General features: G+C 36.5%; 1 protein-coding gene across 1 annotated transcript in view; it reads left to right on the plus strand.

Moving 5' to 3' along the window:
• LOC121383880 (mucin-17-like) overlaps positions 1–17,500 on the plus strand; it is a 209,380-nt gene that overhangs the window by 10,661 nt on the left and 181,219 nt on the right. Inside the window, exon 8 of the mRNA XM_041513976.1 lies at positions 9,874–9,966. Within this exon, the coding sequence (XP_041369910.1) occupies positions 9,874–9,966 (93 nt within the window). The remainder of the gene's footprint in view (positions 1–9,873; positions 9,967–17,500) is intronic.

Consider the following 17,500-nt stretch of genomic DNA (forward strand, 5'->3'; position numbering starts at 1 on the left):
AAGCTTTTACATATTTTAAAATATCTACCCTATTTAATGGGTTTACATATTGTTATTCATTTTGCTTTGTCTGGTTTATTATTATATAGGAACTAAAACAATATTTTCTGTAATTAATTTTGAAAATATTCTGTCTGGTTTGGGATAGTTAAAAATAAATAGTTAAGCTTAGATATTAATAATGCCTTTATTATTGCTATTTTACCAAGTTTTGTTAAAATCCTTTTCATTAATGTATTTATAATCTGTTTTATTTCAAATAATTTAGAATCATAATTTAGTTTTATGATTTCAGAAAGGTCTGTGCTACATGTAATCCCGAGTGCTTTAAAAGAAGGCAGGTTCCACTTTCATTTGAGATTTTAGAAATATATTATAGAGATATTGATAGAGGAGTCAATCCAAATTACTTCTTACTTATCGAAATTAATATTTAATCCTGATAATTTAGCAAATACATTCAAGGTATTTATTGTCTCTTCAAATAATTGTCTGCTGGCGTCAAGTATAAAATCTGTCTCATCAGCATACTGTTAAATAAGATATTCTTTATCAGACACTGAAATACCTTTGATTTTTTAATTTTTTCGAATACGTCCTGCAATAATTTCTACATGGAGAAAGAAGATATACGGCGATAAGGGCTATCCTTGCCTGCAGCCCCTACATATAGAACAGGAAGATGACAAATTATCATTTACTATAACACTCGATTTGATATTGTTATAAAAGACGGAGATCCATCGTTTGATATCTGCACCAAATCACAAAAAATTAAGACTATTGTGTATAAATGACCATGATATAGAATCGAAAGCTTTTTCAAAGTCCACTCGCAATAACATTCCGGGAATATTGTTAGATTCTGTGTAATATAAAATATAATACACGATTTGTATGCTATCACTAATATACCTATTTAATATAAATCCAGTTTGGTCTTCATTGATGAGAAAATGGAGTACACTTTTAATTCCTTCTGATATACAAGCTGATGCTAATTTATAAATGACATTTAGGTGCGTAATTGGTCGCCAGTTAGTTAAAACAGTTAAGTTTTGGTTTATTATCTTTCGGTAAGCAGGTTATTACACCAAGTTCCTGGGTAATTGATAATTCACCATTTATGAAGGCATAGTTGAGGAATCTAAGAACAAAATAACCTGTTTCTTGTCAGAAAATTCGTATGTTATCACTAATGTATCTAATTTCAAGAATTCAGTTGTAAAACCCTCTGTACCCGGACTTTTATTATTTATTATTTTTTGTATTCTTTAGTACACTTGATAAATCTTCATATGTTAATAAACCTTTTAAAACATCAGCCTTTTTTTTAAATCCTGATCAGACAGTAGTTGATCTAAATTGGTATTATCTATAGTATTTTCTTTGGAGTAATACAAATTTTGATAGTAATTTTTTGTCTCCTTAATAATTATATACTGAACAAGATTGAAAACGCACCACCAGTTGATGATAAAAAATGTGAATGGGGCGTATGTCAGCATTACAAATATCAATGAATAAGTACTGTACTACCTTATAGACCATGCATGACGACGAATAAATTACAAAAACGATTGCCTGAACACTACATGAAACACAACACCAAAACACAACATATTGTATGCTTAGCATGGTAAGCGTAAATTGAATGTCCAAATAATGCTGATTGGGGCTCTCTGAAAAGACACTTTCATTTATGAAGTAGTCTTTTGGGGAACGTTAAACAAGTGATGGTAAGGTTGACAGCTGAGGAACGTGAACGTATCTTAGGTATGCTTCAGTTCGGCATTTCGAGTAGACCATCGCACAGCGGTTTGGATGCCACCATTCAACAATCACTCCACAGGAGATGCCAGCTGCCAGGACTGCAGGAACTGTTCAAGATCGACGAGGGGTTATCAGCGCAGACACTGTGCGTTGCTGTCTTTGTTCTGCTGGACTGTGTGCTCAAAGACCGCATGTTGGACATGTCCTGACTGATCGACATCAAAATGAGCACCGACGTTTGGCAGAGAGGTATCGTCATTGGAGATTACAACGTTGGCATGGTGTGTTATTCTCTGACGAATCCCGTTTCCATTTAAGGAATGCTGATGGTCAGTTGCGGGTGTGGCGTAGGCGTGGAGAACGTTACCACGACTGCCTTGTCCAGACGGATCGATGGGGTGGAGGGAATGTCATGGTGTGGGACGGGATCAGCTATCATCACAAAACAGTACTCCATGTTTTCCATGGCAGAATGAATGCCATTTACTACCGGGATAACGTATTGCAAAATCACGTCATTCCCTTCTTTCATCAGCATCGGAATATCCACACATTTCAGCAAGACAACGCCCGAGTGCACACAGCACATGTTACAACATAGTATCTACGGAACAATAATGTCCCTTTGCTTGAATGGCCAGCACTGTCCCTTAATTTATCGCCAATAGAGCATCTTTGGGATTACCTTGGTCAACGCATCTCACGTCGTCCACAAATGAATAACCTTAGAGAACTGGAAAACGCAGGAGTGGAATGCTATCCCCCAGAACACTATTCGCAGATTTATCAGATGGATGAGAAGACGTTGCATGGCTTGTGTTGCTGTAGATGTTCAATGATGTGCATCCTTTTTTGTTTGGAATCATTATCAATCATCCATCTATTGCTGTTCACAAAAAACTACATTTATTACTCAGGTATTCCTTTGGAAAGCCAAACATTTCTCGGTGGTGCGTTTTCAATATATTTAAGAAGTGAGTGCAATTATTTTTTTGTTGATGCATGTATGAACCGAATAAACGATGTCCACACTGTATGACTCTACGTAGAAGTCTTATACAAAAGTATGCACTTTTTTTGTTGTTCAATAATTACCGTCAAATCTTATCATTAAATATATATATACATACTTTAACAATACATATAACTGAATTTATTTTGTTTACCGTTAAATACGCCTGTAGTATTGTTTGTGTACTCTTTGTTGATACTGATGTCGCGTAAGAATGCAAATGTTCATTCACTAGTATTTGAATCAGGTGATTTTTTTTGTAAATGACGTCATTTGGTAAATGACGTGATTTTGATAAGCAATGCCATTTTCTCTAGCTGCTGTGCATTTTTACGGATCATTTAGTTATAGTGGAAGGAATTGTCCTATTCGTGTTTAGTTTATATTTTATGAAAGTGAATGAAGGGAATGTGTCGTAACAATTATGCTGTCGGTGGAACCATTTACTTTTCGCCAACAGCTGTAGAACATCGCTTTCAAGTAAGTTACAGGCGTGAAGTTTCCTCCATGATTTCTTTGGCTACCGACCGAGTCTCATGTCATGGTATGGCAAGTGTTTGGGTTAATAACAAAAATAGGGCACCAAGGCGAACTTTTCCTTCAAAAGAGGGGCACAAAGGCAACATATTTTCTATCAAGTTCTAACAAAGGAAGGAAATGTTTAATTAACGACGCACTCAATACATTTTATTTACGGGTATATGGATTCAGACATATGGTTAAGCACCACACAGATATGGAGAGGAAACCCGCTGTCGCCACTTCAAGGGCTACTCTTTTTCGATCAGTAGCAATGGACCTTTTATATGCGCCATTTCACAGACAGGGTAACATATACCACGTCCTTTGATATACCAGTTGTGGTGCATTGGTTGGAGCGAGGAATATCCAATGGGCCCACTGACGGGAATCGATCCCATCAAGTTAACACTTTACCAGTTCTAACAAAGAAGGATTTCATATTTTAATTAATTACATTTGTATATTTTTTTAAAAGTGCAACATAACTATTTTTTGGAATTTAAAATGGAGTCATGAAGTGATAATAAAAGTACCTATTAAGCATTATTATAATATGGTAATAGAAAATACATGATACAGGTACAGGTATAACCTCATGTCTAAGACTCGTATCACTTAAGTTTAGCTAACATCAATGATTTTTGTGTTAAATAAATGTTTGATGATATATTATATATTGTATACAAGTAGATACTATTATCCTGTTCAATTATTTAGACCGAAAGTTTTTTGCAAATGTTACGTTTATTTCCTATTCGATATTTGTTTTCTTTGCATTTACATGAAAACAAACCCTAACCCCGACAGGTTTTATATACAAATCATCATATAAAATGCACGAAGTTGACTTAATTCCACTTTTTAAAAATCTCTGTGTCGTTTGAATGCACGTTATTTCGCCTATAAATAATTAGGTCATTTGCATATCAAAAGCATCATTCTATAGTGCGTTTCAAACTAATGTTCGGTTCTATCGTCCTATCCGCACAAATCGTAGTATGACCTATATTTAAGAAAATATCTGTAAACATGAAGCAGGCGCTTCAAGTGACAAAACCTCACTTTGAAAAAAAAATATGTATCAAATATTATAATTATATTGTGGAATACACAAGCAAGCGCGCTGAAGGGAGAGCGAGAGAGAGAGAGAGAGAGAGAGAGAGAGAGAGAGAGAGAGAGAGAGAGAGAGAGAGAGAGAGAGAGAGAGAGAGAGAGAGAGAGAGAGAGAGAGAGAGAGAGAGAGAGAGACACGTCATTTATGTAACGACACACTGAACATATTTTAATCTATGGTTATATGGTTATAGGGAGAGAGAAGAATATACGTATATATAGGAAATAAACGTAACATTTGCAAAACACTTTGGGTCTAAATAATTGAACAGGATAATAGTACTATAGACTTGCTGAACTACAAAAAACCTTTTCGTTAACGTTCACGAACTATTTGATTGCATCCCGACGTGGCCATTTCGTTTACTGTGCTGTGAAATGCAGTCAGATTAAAATTAGCTCTACTAGTCTATTAACTAGTGGATCTAATTTTAATCAGATTGTGAAATGCATAAACCTGTTTAGGGGACGTGTATCTGTTCAGACTCGCTGAACTTGGCACAGGTCTTCCGATCAGGAACGCTTCACGTGATTCTGACGTGCTCGAAAATGTTATTATTAGTTAATTTGTTTGAGGATGATTGCGGTATCAAAACGTAAATAAACAATGAATAATAATGTGTAAGTCACAAAGAATATATTTATAAATATCTTTAACTTTAAACTGCTGAAAATAACGTTATTTCTTATGGACATTTTAGCATGTTTTATCTTACATCCAAGTATAACCGACCTGTCACTTCGTGTGTTAATAAGCAAGATGACTTTGCTAGATGTCAATTTTCTTATTACATTTTGTGTCATTGCTAAATAATAACATGGTGGGTTTAAAAACATATTTTTAAACATTATATTATATTATCAGTGGATGCATGGGAAGGGCACAGTGGCAAACCAGGTAAGGCACCGCTGCATTTTTCTTACCGTTAACACTAATATTTTCGGACCATAACGGCAAGTAAGGAGGGCAACTACGGTGAAACATGAAAACCCATTGTAATCAGTCTGTAAGATAACACATTCCTGCATAAGTACATAATTCAGTGCATGGAAGAAATGATGTAAAACATTTGATAAATCTGCATCCCTTCTTGCAAACACATCTAATCAGATGATTTGACGACCTCTGGAAATGCTGTCTAGAAAGGAATCAATTGATCAATAGAATCCTTGGTCTACTCCTAACCACACGAGTTTGGTAGCTGTTGTGTAGCTGCCAGTGATTGGTTCCAAATATGTCTGGCTTGATATGCAACCCTCAAAGTATGTTTGGTAAGGGCACCTTTTGTGCAAGGCAAACTAGCTGTCTCACTTTGGCAAGGAGTACCTTCTTAACTGGTCCATCTGAGGGTTTTCGTTTGTCCTTCCAAAAGGAGTTATGTCGAACATTTGAAGCTGATACATGCTCTCATCTGTGATGCAAGGAGATATTTGGGACACATTTTTCAGGAAAAGCTGACTACAGTAAACGACAATGATGTGTCACACCCACTGACAAATTTGAATGAAAAAATGTAAGTTCCTTTGCCTTTTGTTTTGTTGCAGTGGTATTGAGCTATAGTTTCTCTTCATGCCATAGATAATTCGTGGTTCATAAAGAACTAAAGTATGAAAATTGGCAATTGTAGGGACCACAACATCACATGGTGCACTCATATTGAAATGCATTGCGACTTGTACTGATACAGCTCAATGTTATATTCATCAACTTAGAGAAACCAGCCAGTTTTTATAATTGAAGTAGTCATGAAGTTCCCTGACAGGGCAGGTGTGTGGCACAGATAGCACCTGTCGCGGTTGGAGATACAAGGACTGGGATGTGGAGGTGGACAGTGAAAGAAGTTGAAAGATAAGAGTTGCCAGATCGGAAAGAAATGAGACGGAATTCGAAGGAGAGAAAGGAAAGGGGCAGATGACAAAACATAAAACAAATAATAATATGAGGCAAATATTTGATTTTCCATATATTTTCTTTTCTGCTAAAGGTCATGTTTAATTTTGACATACAAAAAAGTGAAGTTACGGTAAGTTCTGTGGAATTCCTAGGGTGTGAACACATGGGATTAGTAACTTAAATTAAGTATTTATATGTCCTAGGAGCCAAGATATTGGCAAATTAGTTTTTGATGGCAGCCATTTTGAAAATCAAGATGACAGCCACAAGTGTGGTTAGATCGCGTGTTTCCTGCCTTTATATCAAAGAGTAGTACAAATTGTACCAGTATACAAGATGTCACGCTTCTTTCACATTTTGAATTTTTTTTACCTAATCTACTAGACTATCTCCTTTGACAGGACATTGAATATGCAGTCTGTCATAGCATGGGCATCAGACTCCATTGAAGACACTACATTGTGCTTGCACCGTCTTCAGCTGTCCAATATCTCGTTCCTTATGACGAACTTTGGCCTGGGAGAGACAGTGGTGCTGTTGATATGTTGTAGCACTGATGGACAGTGTAGCAAATCGTTCGGTGTCTACAGAGAGACATGCCAGTTCAGAGCCTGTAAGACAGAACTTGATAAGAGTATTTGGGTGTGAAGTGATCCAAGAGATCATCCCTTGACCTTTGGGTTATTTGTTGAGATACTCCATGGCTTGGTCTACACCACTACGAGTGAATGGAATAGTGGTACTTGTTTTCACCATGAAATCACCGTTAACAAACTCCTGCCAAATGTCTGGGTCTGTGCAGTCCGTCTCATGTGTGCAAGCAATGTACTCTGGAATGTTTTGAGCATAATCTAGACAGTTGCAGGCAAAGAAGTAGATATACAATTCCTCCAGTGCTGCCAAATAAGACACCAGTTGCCAGTCCCGAATGGTACACTGAAATTGGAGAAATAGCATGACCTGTGGTTCAAGGTATTGAAGCTTTAGTGCCCTCGTGTACAGGTCCATATCCATGGTTACCACAAGTTTGGTGTCTGGTCCAGTTACAAGACAATTCACTTTTGTCAGTTGATCCAGTGCTGTAATCAAAGTGGTCCATTCATGGACTACAGCGTTGATGATGGGAAGCCCAAAGGCCTGGCCTACTACAGGTGGAACATCCAAATGAATTGCAGGCAGACCAGAAAGGTACAGGCTGTCGTCCAACTACCCTTTCTGCTAGGAATTCCTCAGGTTCACCTTCCTCTACTGTCGAAGTTTATGGATTAAGTTCATGAACACGAGGCCTGTTAAAAAAATTTGCCACCATCCACCCAATGACATTGGTATGTGGGTTTCTGTAAATGTCAGCATACAATCCCATCTTGTAACTGGCGTAGTGTGGACTCATTTTGGGGTTTGTATTACCCTGAATCGTACATGGGACCAAGTCGGTAATTGTGAGTGGGACATTGTGTAAGCCTGCAGAAGTCAGACTGACTGAAATGCACTGGGTCCACAACTGTTTCGCCTTGGTCCAAACGCTGAGACACGCCAAGGGCTGTTCCATGGAAACTACCTTTTCCACCTGGAGTGTCCGCTTTGTTGTCAGTGTTATGTAGGGAAGCCTCTGAGGACACAAAACACCGTAACAAACATGGAATTAAATGTCTCGCCTACCATGGTGGTTTTCATTGCACTGCAATGAAAATCCACTATACAATTATAAACCAAGTTTCCATGAGATAGATAGGACTTCCAGTTTGTGAGAAATTGGACAAAACACAAAACCGTAACCGCCGTCGTCGCCACCATCGAAAAGGTAATACGGGTCTATGTCTTGCGTTTTCACTTTATAAAATAATTTTGGTTAATTTGAAATGAATTTAAATCTATTTTCCAAACCATTTTCGTATCATATGTTTGCTCCAAAATCACCTCAGGACCGAAAACTGGCAACATGGTTTTTCATACCCTCTATACTCTTCAGATGAATTCAAATGCATTTGCCAAAATTATATACAGAATTATTACAAGATTAATTTTTTTGACATTTACCGATGGACTATAAGGCTAATTTGTAACAGACGACAATTAAATCTTTTTATCCATTGGCTTTGATGGGGAAGTCGAGGTGCACCACTTCCTGATTATATACTACTAATTCTCTTGAAGGTAACCAGCTGGGTATCAAATATAGTACTATATATGCATGTGGAGTGTTATGTACTATAAGGAATTATTATAGAGTTAATCGTGCCTGTGCCAGTGATAGACGCAGTATTAATTCTTTAAAGAATATTGGATTGAAAGCAGTTATCTAAATCCTGTGGTCTGTGCAAACATATGGCGTCGTGTCTTCATCCCATGCTCGTTTTATGGGTATGAGCTCTGGAGTAACTTAAGTGCAAATGACATAAATGAACTGGAAATACTCCAACGTTATTTCGCACGACCTGTGCAAAATTTCCATAAAAGATCACCATCATTAATGACTATTCAAACTCTGGTCCCTGGTCAATGGAAGGAACTATTAATAAGATAAAACTTACTTATCTTGGAAACTGTGTAGAATGAATGAATGAATGAATGTTTAACGACACCCCAGCACGAAAAATACATCGGCTATTGGGTGTCAAACTATGGTAATGCAAATAAATAAAGTGATGATCAACATCAATATAAAAATTCAAGGTTTAAACAAAAACAGTGTAAAGAACTGTGCAAAAATACAAATACAAATATCACAGAATTTTACGGACACCGAATTTTACTCTAAACTTCAATTTGTGCTGTATTGGCCATTCTCAAAGAGAATGTTACACCCCTGCACCACGGTGAGGTTACAGCACGCGCAGGGGTGGAAACTGTGTAGATTCAAACCTGGTTACATAGTGAAAAACATATTTGCTCTACGAGGTGGCCAGTTCCTTACCAACGACATCAGTGTTAAATCCATCATACACGATCTCTTCATTATTTCTAAAAAGTATGATCTTTTTTCCTTTTTTGACCAGTGTGTGATATAGTTAACAAAGTTATCACTGATTACGAGTCACCTAAATGGAGTATAAAATTGGACTCAAGAGATGAAATATAACGGGTTCAAGCTATCTATGGTAAAATAGTACCACATAGAAACTGGAACATGTGCAGAATGTATAATATGTACAATACGTATATATATATATATATATATATATATATATATATATATATATATATATATATATATATATATATATATATATATATATGTATATATATATATATGTGCAATAGTTAAACATGGACTCCTTTCTGTGACGAAGGGTAAATGTTTATTGTGTAATCACCAGCTAATATGCTGTAAACAAACTAATACATGAAGCAACAAACTGTACACACACGCACACACGGACACACGGACACATGAACACACAAACACAAACACACACACACACACACACAAACACACACACACACACACACACACACACACACACAAACACACACACACACACACACACACACACACACACACACACACACACACACATGGACTGATCCTGACATATTGTATATTTATATTTGTTGGCAGGTCTTCAATTACCCGCACAAGTAATACCAGTGAGGGACCTTCTACAGTTACACCAATGGGTGATCAAAGAGCAGTAAACACAAGTACACCTAGGTAAGTCAAGAAGACAATAAGACAATGAGATTGAAAATTCACTACCTAAATAGTGAACAGCTCCCCCACACACACACGCACACACACACACACACACACACGCACACACCTACACGCGCACACATGCACATACACACCGATTCACACAAACACAGTCACACACAGTCATATACACACACACAAACACACTCACGCACACAGACACATAAACACAGACACATTCAGACACAGACACATACACACACAGACATACACATACTCACGCACATACGCATACACACACACACACACATACCCACACAGACAGACACACACATACATACACCCGCACACATATACCGATACACCAACATACACATACACATACACACACACATACAGACACACACACTTCGACTTCGACACACACACATGCATACAGGAGCAGCAACACACACACACACACACACACACACACACACACACAAAAGACGCACACATATAGCAACACGCACACACAAACAGTAAGACACTAATACACATACGCACAATCACATACACACACAGAGAGAAATAGACACAGACACACATATATACATAAACACACACACGCACGCACGCACGTACGCACGCACGCACGCACGCACACACACACACATACACACACACACACACTAACTTAGTTTCAGCTAAAATACATCACTGATAAGAAGAAAACAAATTTGTTACCAATTTTCCGGTGTAGTTCCAGGGTAATTTGTTAAACAAAATATAAGTCAGATAGTGCACTCATATGAACACATCACTGGAATCTTGTGTGCTGTACATCTTCCCTTTGGTGGAAAGCACTGAAATGTGTTGCAGCTTGTACTGATACAGCTCAATGTTATATTTATCAACTTAGAGAAAGCAGCCAGTTTTTATAATTGAAGTAGTCATGACGTTCCCTGGTTTCTTTTCTGCCTCACTGAACTCTTTAGACTGTTGCTATATTGACTATGACGGAATCATCCTATACTTGTTACATCTAATCCCGGCATATCATAATCAAACGTTGCAGCCAACTTATGAAAGCAGCCAATTAGATTCGACTTTTTGCATTGCCTTAGTTCTTCCATGTCTAAAAGTGCATGGGTAATCTCTGGTTTTTATGTCTGAAAATGTGTTTCATGTCACTATTTCTTGATTGAAAAGAAATGTATATTCTGCCGAATAATTTAGTCGCGTTTTATAATTTTAAATTGCTGTGAACTCTTTGCTTTGAATGTAATGTCTGCGTGACATGTTGTTCTTGTAGATGAAGTCTGATACTCGATACACTTGTATAACCAACTTGAACCAAGCTTACCTTGTCATGGTGTTGTATATTGGTTTTTGGGAGGGCGGAGTGGTGGGTGTTGGTGGGTGTGGTGGTTCAAAGTGTGGTTTCAGACTAGTTAATGATCTGAACGACCTTTACACCAGCTGTAAGTGGAAGGGGTTTCTGTAATTCCAATCATCTCACTCTTAGGTGCGTTTGTTCACTTGCTTGCTTTGTCCATGGCCATGTTGTTTACAGTACAGCAAATTGACCCTTTTCAAATTCCTCATGAACTATTGGGATCTGTTGTTGCAGCTGCATCATATCTTTAATGTGCATAGTTTGTATGGTCTATTAAAATCATCTATGACACTATTTGTCCAAGGCTGTGAACAGAGAGTTTCATGGATAGAATGATCACAATATATGGCAAAAAGTTTTTGAATATCTATCATGTGAACTGAACTCATAAATTAGAACATTTAATACAATGATCTCAGTTTTTAAAAACTCCTGGAAATAAAGACATTCATTACTCATAAAACGTAGACTTGTTGCACTACAATCAATTTAAAGTAAACGAAGCTTCGAAATACGACTCCTTGTCTAATAGGTTCTTGTATGTGTGGCAACCGAGTATTTGGTATAGATTACTTTATTAACGTGCCTATATCCCAAAAAACCCCCAAAAACAACCATTAAGGCAAATAGGTGTTATAAAGTAGGGGCACTGCATCATACGTCGTATTATATTGTCAATGAGTAATTAGATGTCCTGAGTAATAGAGTTCCAGTTAGAAGGATGCTTGTCTGATGCTAGTATCGTGACCTAATATATAACAAGATACATCCTGGCACGCATCTCTCCCTCCCCTCTGACACACACACACACACACACACACACACACACACACACACACACACACACACACATACACACCAGTTAAATTGTTTAAATTTTAATTTGGGTTTTATTTTTTTTAAATGATATATTATGGCACAAGGTTTTGCTTACACATTTACTAAGTTTACTATGCAGATTTAAAGACAGGCATACATACAGACAGAGAGATGACTGGGCAGACAAATTAACATAAAACATACGCCAACAACCCACTCGGGTGTTTGTTTTTGCTAACAGAACAAATTAGCATTGAAAAAGACATGGTTCTCATTCCTAGATCTGGACCCATATTCACAAAACATCGTAAGCCTAGTTTTACAGGTACACGTAAATCTACAACTAAAGAGCTATTCACGAAACAACGAAAACGTAAATTACATGTAAAGTTGGACGTAAATATAAAGAGTGCCTCCGGTTACAACTAACGCTGCACGTAAGTTGTGTATATGTAATAAATCAAGCATGACCGCCGTTATTTACTGTTATTTACGGAAACTGGCAGCATTTCCAATAATTGAAGCAGTTTGCAATGGCGAATGCCCACGGATTGGACATATTTTTGTTGGTGATCGAACGGATGTTTTCGACTCGGCCAATTTCTCCTGAGTTATCTTTTCCTTTTTAAAAAATGTCCTCAAGTTTGTACCAAAACGCGGATCCTGACCAATACCAAAATGCCATGGTTCGCCGTTTGCGATGTTATTGTTAGCAGACGACAAACGAAATTGTTTTGCGCATTTGTTATTTACCCGGTAGCCATCGTTTCTAATGGGTTTATAAAATTATTTCTTCGGTGAGAGTGTTAAATCGTAGATTTACGTCCAACTAAGTTACGTTTACATTTATGACCGTCTTTGAGAGTAAGGTGCTTCTTGCACGTAAACGTAAATCTACGGCAGACGCAAGTGCTAGTCGTAGATGTAAATTTACACCTTTTTGTGAATATGGGTCCAGATCTTTTGTATGGCCACGAAGGGAATATGTGATTTTCCATGTATTTTCTTTTCCGATAAAGGTTATGTTTAATATTGACCTACAAAAAGCTAGCACCGTCTTCAGTTATCCAATATCTCGTTCCTGATGACGAACTTTGGCCAGGGAGAGACAGTGCTGCTGTTTATGTGTTGTAGCACTGCTGGACAGTGTAGCCAATTGGTCGGTCTCTGCAGAGAGGTGTGCCAGTTCAGTACCTGTAAGATAGAACTTGATAAGAGTATTTGGGTGTGAAGTGATCCAAGAGATCCACCCTTGACCTTTGGAAGATTTGTTGAGGTCCTCCATGGCTTGGTCTACACCAATGCGAGTGAATGGAATAGCGTTACTTGTGTTCACCATGAAATCACCATTAACAAACTCCTGCCAAATGTCATGAATGCTAGCAATGCACCACTGGATTGCTGTGGTTATGATCTAACCTGTTGTAGGCGAAGAAGTACATACATGGTTTCTCCAGGCCTGTCAAATACAGGTACCAGTTGCCCTCGCGAATAGTACACTGAAATTGGAGAAACAGTATGATCTGTGGTTCAAGGTATTGAAGCTTTAGTGCCCTCTTATACAGGTCCATATCCATGGTTACCACAAGTTTGGTATTTGGTCCAGTTACAAGACAATTCACTCTTGGCAGTTGATCCAGGGCTGTGACCAAAGTGGTCCATTCACAGGCTGCAGCGTTGATGATGGGAAGCCCCATAGGCCTGGCCTAGTACAGTTGGAACATCCAAGTGAATTGTAGGCAAACCAGACAGGTTGATATCCAACCACCTTGTCTGCTGGGAATTCATCTGGTACACCTTCGTCTATTGGCGGAGGTAAGTACATGAACACTAGGCCTGTTCAAGAAAGGTGCCACCATCCACCCAATGTCACTGGTATGTGGTTTGCTGTAAATGTCACCATACAAACCCATCTTGTAACTGGTGTAGTGTGGACTCATTTTGGGCTTTGTATTACCCTCAATCGTGGAAACACAGAACGTTCATCTAACACTCGCACTTGTTCAAACATCGCAAGGGCATTTCTGAATCGGATCCCCAAACAAGGGAATCATCTACAACAGAAGATATAGTAAGGAACGTAACTCTCTCGCCTTGTGGTACTAATGACAGTAGGGCATGAGGAAGTGGCCACGGCCCAGCTTTTAAAATTCTTTCTTGGAATATCGAAGGTTTGCACAAGTATGATAACCCTTATTCTCAGGTAGGTACTGTGTTATAAATGTGACCTGATTTCATTTTGTGAATCTTTTGTAAAACGTTCAGCAGAGTTCTGTGATTTTTTGACTGGTTACCAAGTAATCAACAATGTGAAAACTAAGAAACGTTTAGGCCGCTATAGCGGCAGAGTGACTGCATTTATTCGGAATTATTCGTTAACAAATAGCTACATCAGTAGGATTTATGACTGTTTTGAAAATACAGTGGTTCTATTATTTAAAACATCACTTTTAGAATGGAATAGGGACACTATTATGTTATTTACCTATATATCACCTGAAAATTCTCCTATTTATGAAAATATGGATGATGATGGAGTATCAGTTTTGCAACATTACTTGAATATTATTGTGTCAGTATGTGTTTGTGGCTGGCGACTTAAATGCAAGGATAAAGGATTTTCTAGATTTTATACCAAATGATAACATCGATTTCATACAACGAGATGTAAATGATTATCCATCTGATAATTTTGACATGTGTAGACACACTAAAGATACATTAATACACAATAACTTTGGAAAAAAGCTTGTTGATTTGTGTAGATCTTTTGGTATTCATGTATTAAATGTAGGTTATTTGATGACAAACATGGAGATTTTACCTGTTATACTTATAACGGTGGCAGTGTGGTAGATTACATGATTGATTCATCTTCTCTTTTTCCACTATTTTTCTGATTTTGGAGTTGGTACACAAGATTATTCTAATCATTTTCCACTTTATTGTTCTGCATCCTATGCCTGGTGTTAATGCTAATAACTGTTGCAACCAAGAGAGAAATATTTACAATGATAATGATGAGAAAAGGTAGCAAATGGGTAAAATTTGTCTGGAATGATGAGATAAAAGAAGTTGTTTTTTTTAGCTCGCTTAGAGTCTTTACTTATAGATTCACAAGATTATATCCTGTAATTTGTGACCTATAATATTAATGAAGCTGTGACATACAATATTAAACTGTTTCAAGAGGCAGCAAGCCATACTAAGAGATTATATGTTTTTTCTTCTATTAAAAATGTAAACCTGCAACCACCTTGGTGGGATGATGAATTATAAAATTTAAAACAAAGAAAATATGATGCATTAAAAGCTCATAGAGATCATGGTGTAGAATTCTCAGTTTTTTTTTAATTTTGAGAAAAGAATTAAAAAATACTTTTAATAGGAAAAGAAGTGCTTATTTTATTAAACAGAGAGAAAATTTGATAAATGCAAGAAACAGTCCCAAACTCTTTTGGAAATTGATTAAACAAGTTAAACAGTATTCTAATATATCACAAGAAATTAGTTCTGTACAATGGAATGAACACTTCTCTCCCCTTCTTTTTAGAAATGAATTGTATAATGAAATGAATAATAATAATTATAATGTTGTCTGTAAATAGTGATGATTTGTCAATAAATCTCCCAATTACAGAAGAAGAAATTGTAAATCATATACACGATTATTATTGACGAATCTCAAGCAGGCTTCAGACCAGATTATTCTACTGCTGATAATATTTTTTCACTGCAAGCTCTTGTGCAAAAATATGCCTGGAAAAAAAGAGGTAAATTTCTAAGGCTTTTAATAATGTTAATCATACATTTCTTTTAAAAAGTATTGCTGAAGTTGGAATATGTGGTAAATATTTATCTGTAATTTCATCAATGTATACTAAACTAAGTGCTTGTGTAAGAACACCAAATGGCTTATCAGATTAGTTTCATTGTAATATCGGCACCCGACAAGGATGTATAGTGAGTCCAGAAATGTTCATTATTTTTATAAATAAATACAGTTTTTGTAAAACTATGGAAGAGTGTGGTGGACAAGGTGTTTTTATATCAAATGATTGTAAATCAATATATACTCTTATGTTTGCTGATGATGTATCAACTGTTTCTGACACTCCTTTACAGGTACAAAAGAAAATTAGTGCATTAGAAGTGTGTTGTAATATTACAGGTATGGCTGTGAATTTAAGAAAGACCAAGGTTATTGTTTTTAGAAATGGAGGTCCTCTATAGAATTATGAAAAGTGTTTTTTTTAATGGAAATAGTATTGAGGTTGTCTCATATTATAGATATTTAGGTATATGTTTACACCAAAACTAATATGGACTAAAACCCAGACTTGTCTTGCAGCACAAGGTAAAAAAAAACCCATGATGGCAATATATAGGTATCAAAAGAAATTTGGTGATATTCCTTGTTAAGATTTATTTAAGATATTTGATTCTATGGTAACGCCAATTTTATGTTATGGTTCAGAAATATGGGGTACTTGTTACTGTAAAATGTTTGAAGATGTGTAAATAGTTTTTAAAATTAGGGAAAAACACCAGTAATATTATGGCTTTAAGTGAATGTGGTAGAGCTACTTTACAGCTTATTTACACTACTAAAGCTATTAAGTATTGGTGTAGGCTATTACAACTCAATGTAAACAGGCTTCCCCGTCAATGTTATACAATGCTACACACACTGGATGAAACAGGACGCACCAAATGGGTGACATATCAGGATTTGGCTATGTTTGAATAGCTCAGGATGTTGGAGATGTAAAATTGTTTATAGGTAAATTTAGACACGATTGTTTGATAATCATCAGCAAAATTGGTGTAGTTCTGTTACAAATTTATTGGATACTTTTTATTATAAGCATTATAAGTCATTGTTAAATGTAGAACGTTATCTCACTTATGAAATCCCTGTTTATATTATAGTAATATATACAAGATTTAGATGTAGTAACTTTAGACTTGCTATTGACCAAGGAAGATATAACAACATAACCTACACTAAAAGACTGCCCATATTGCCTGGATCATGGATTAAGATATATTAAGGATGCACTCTATATTTTGCTTGTGTGTAAGCGTTATAATGTACTAAGAGATCACCATATTTCTAAATTTATATAAAATCATTCATTGCAAACCTTTATAGATATAACGACATCAGAAAATGTGGATGTATTATTTAATGTATGGCTTTATCTTTATAATGTGGAAAAACTTTGAAATACTTAAATATTTAGATATATGCCTATAGTAAAATGTGCAAATACTACACATGCACAAACATGTATAACGGTTTCTGACTGTATTATGGCCTATGGCCTTTATACTGAATAAAAATTGTCTTGT

The sequence above is a fragment of the Gigantopelta aegis genome, chromosome 10 (assembly GCF_016097555.1).
Source record: "Gigantopelta aegis isolate Gae_Host chromosome 10, Gae_host_genome, whole genome shotgun sequence".
Taxonomy (NCBI): domain Eukaryota; kingdom Metazoa; phylum Mollusca; class Gastropoda; order Neomphalida; family Peltospiridae; genus Gigantopelta; species Gigantopelta aegis.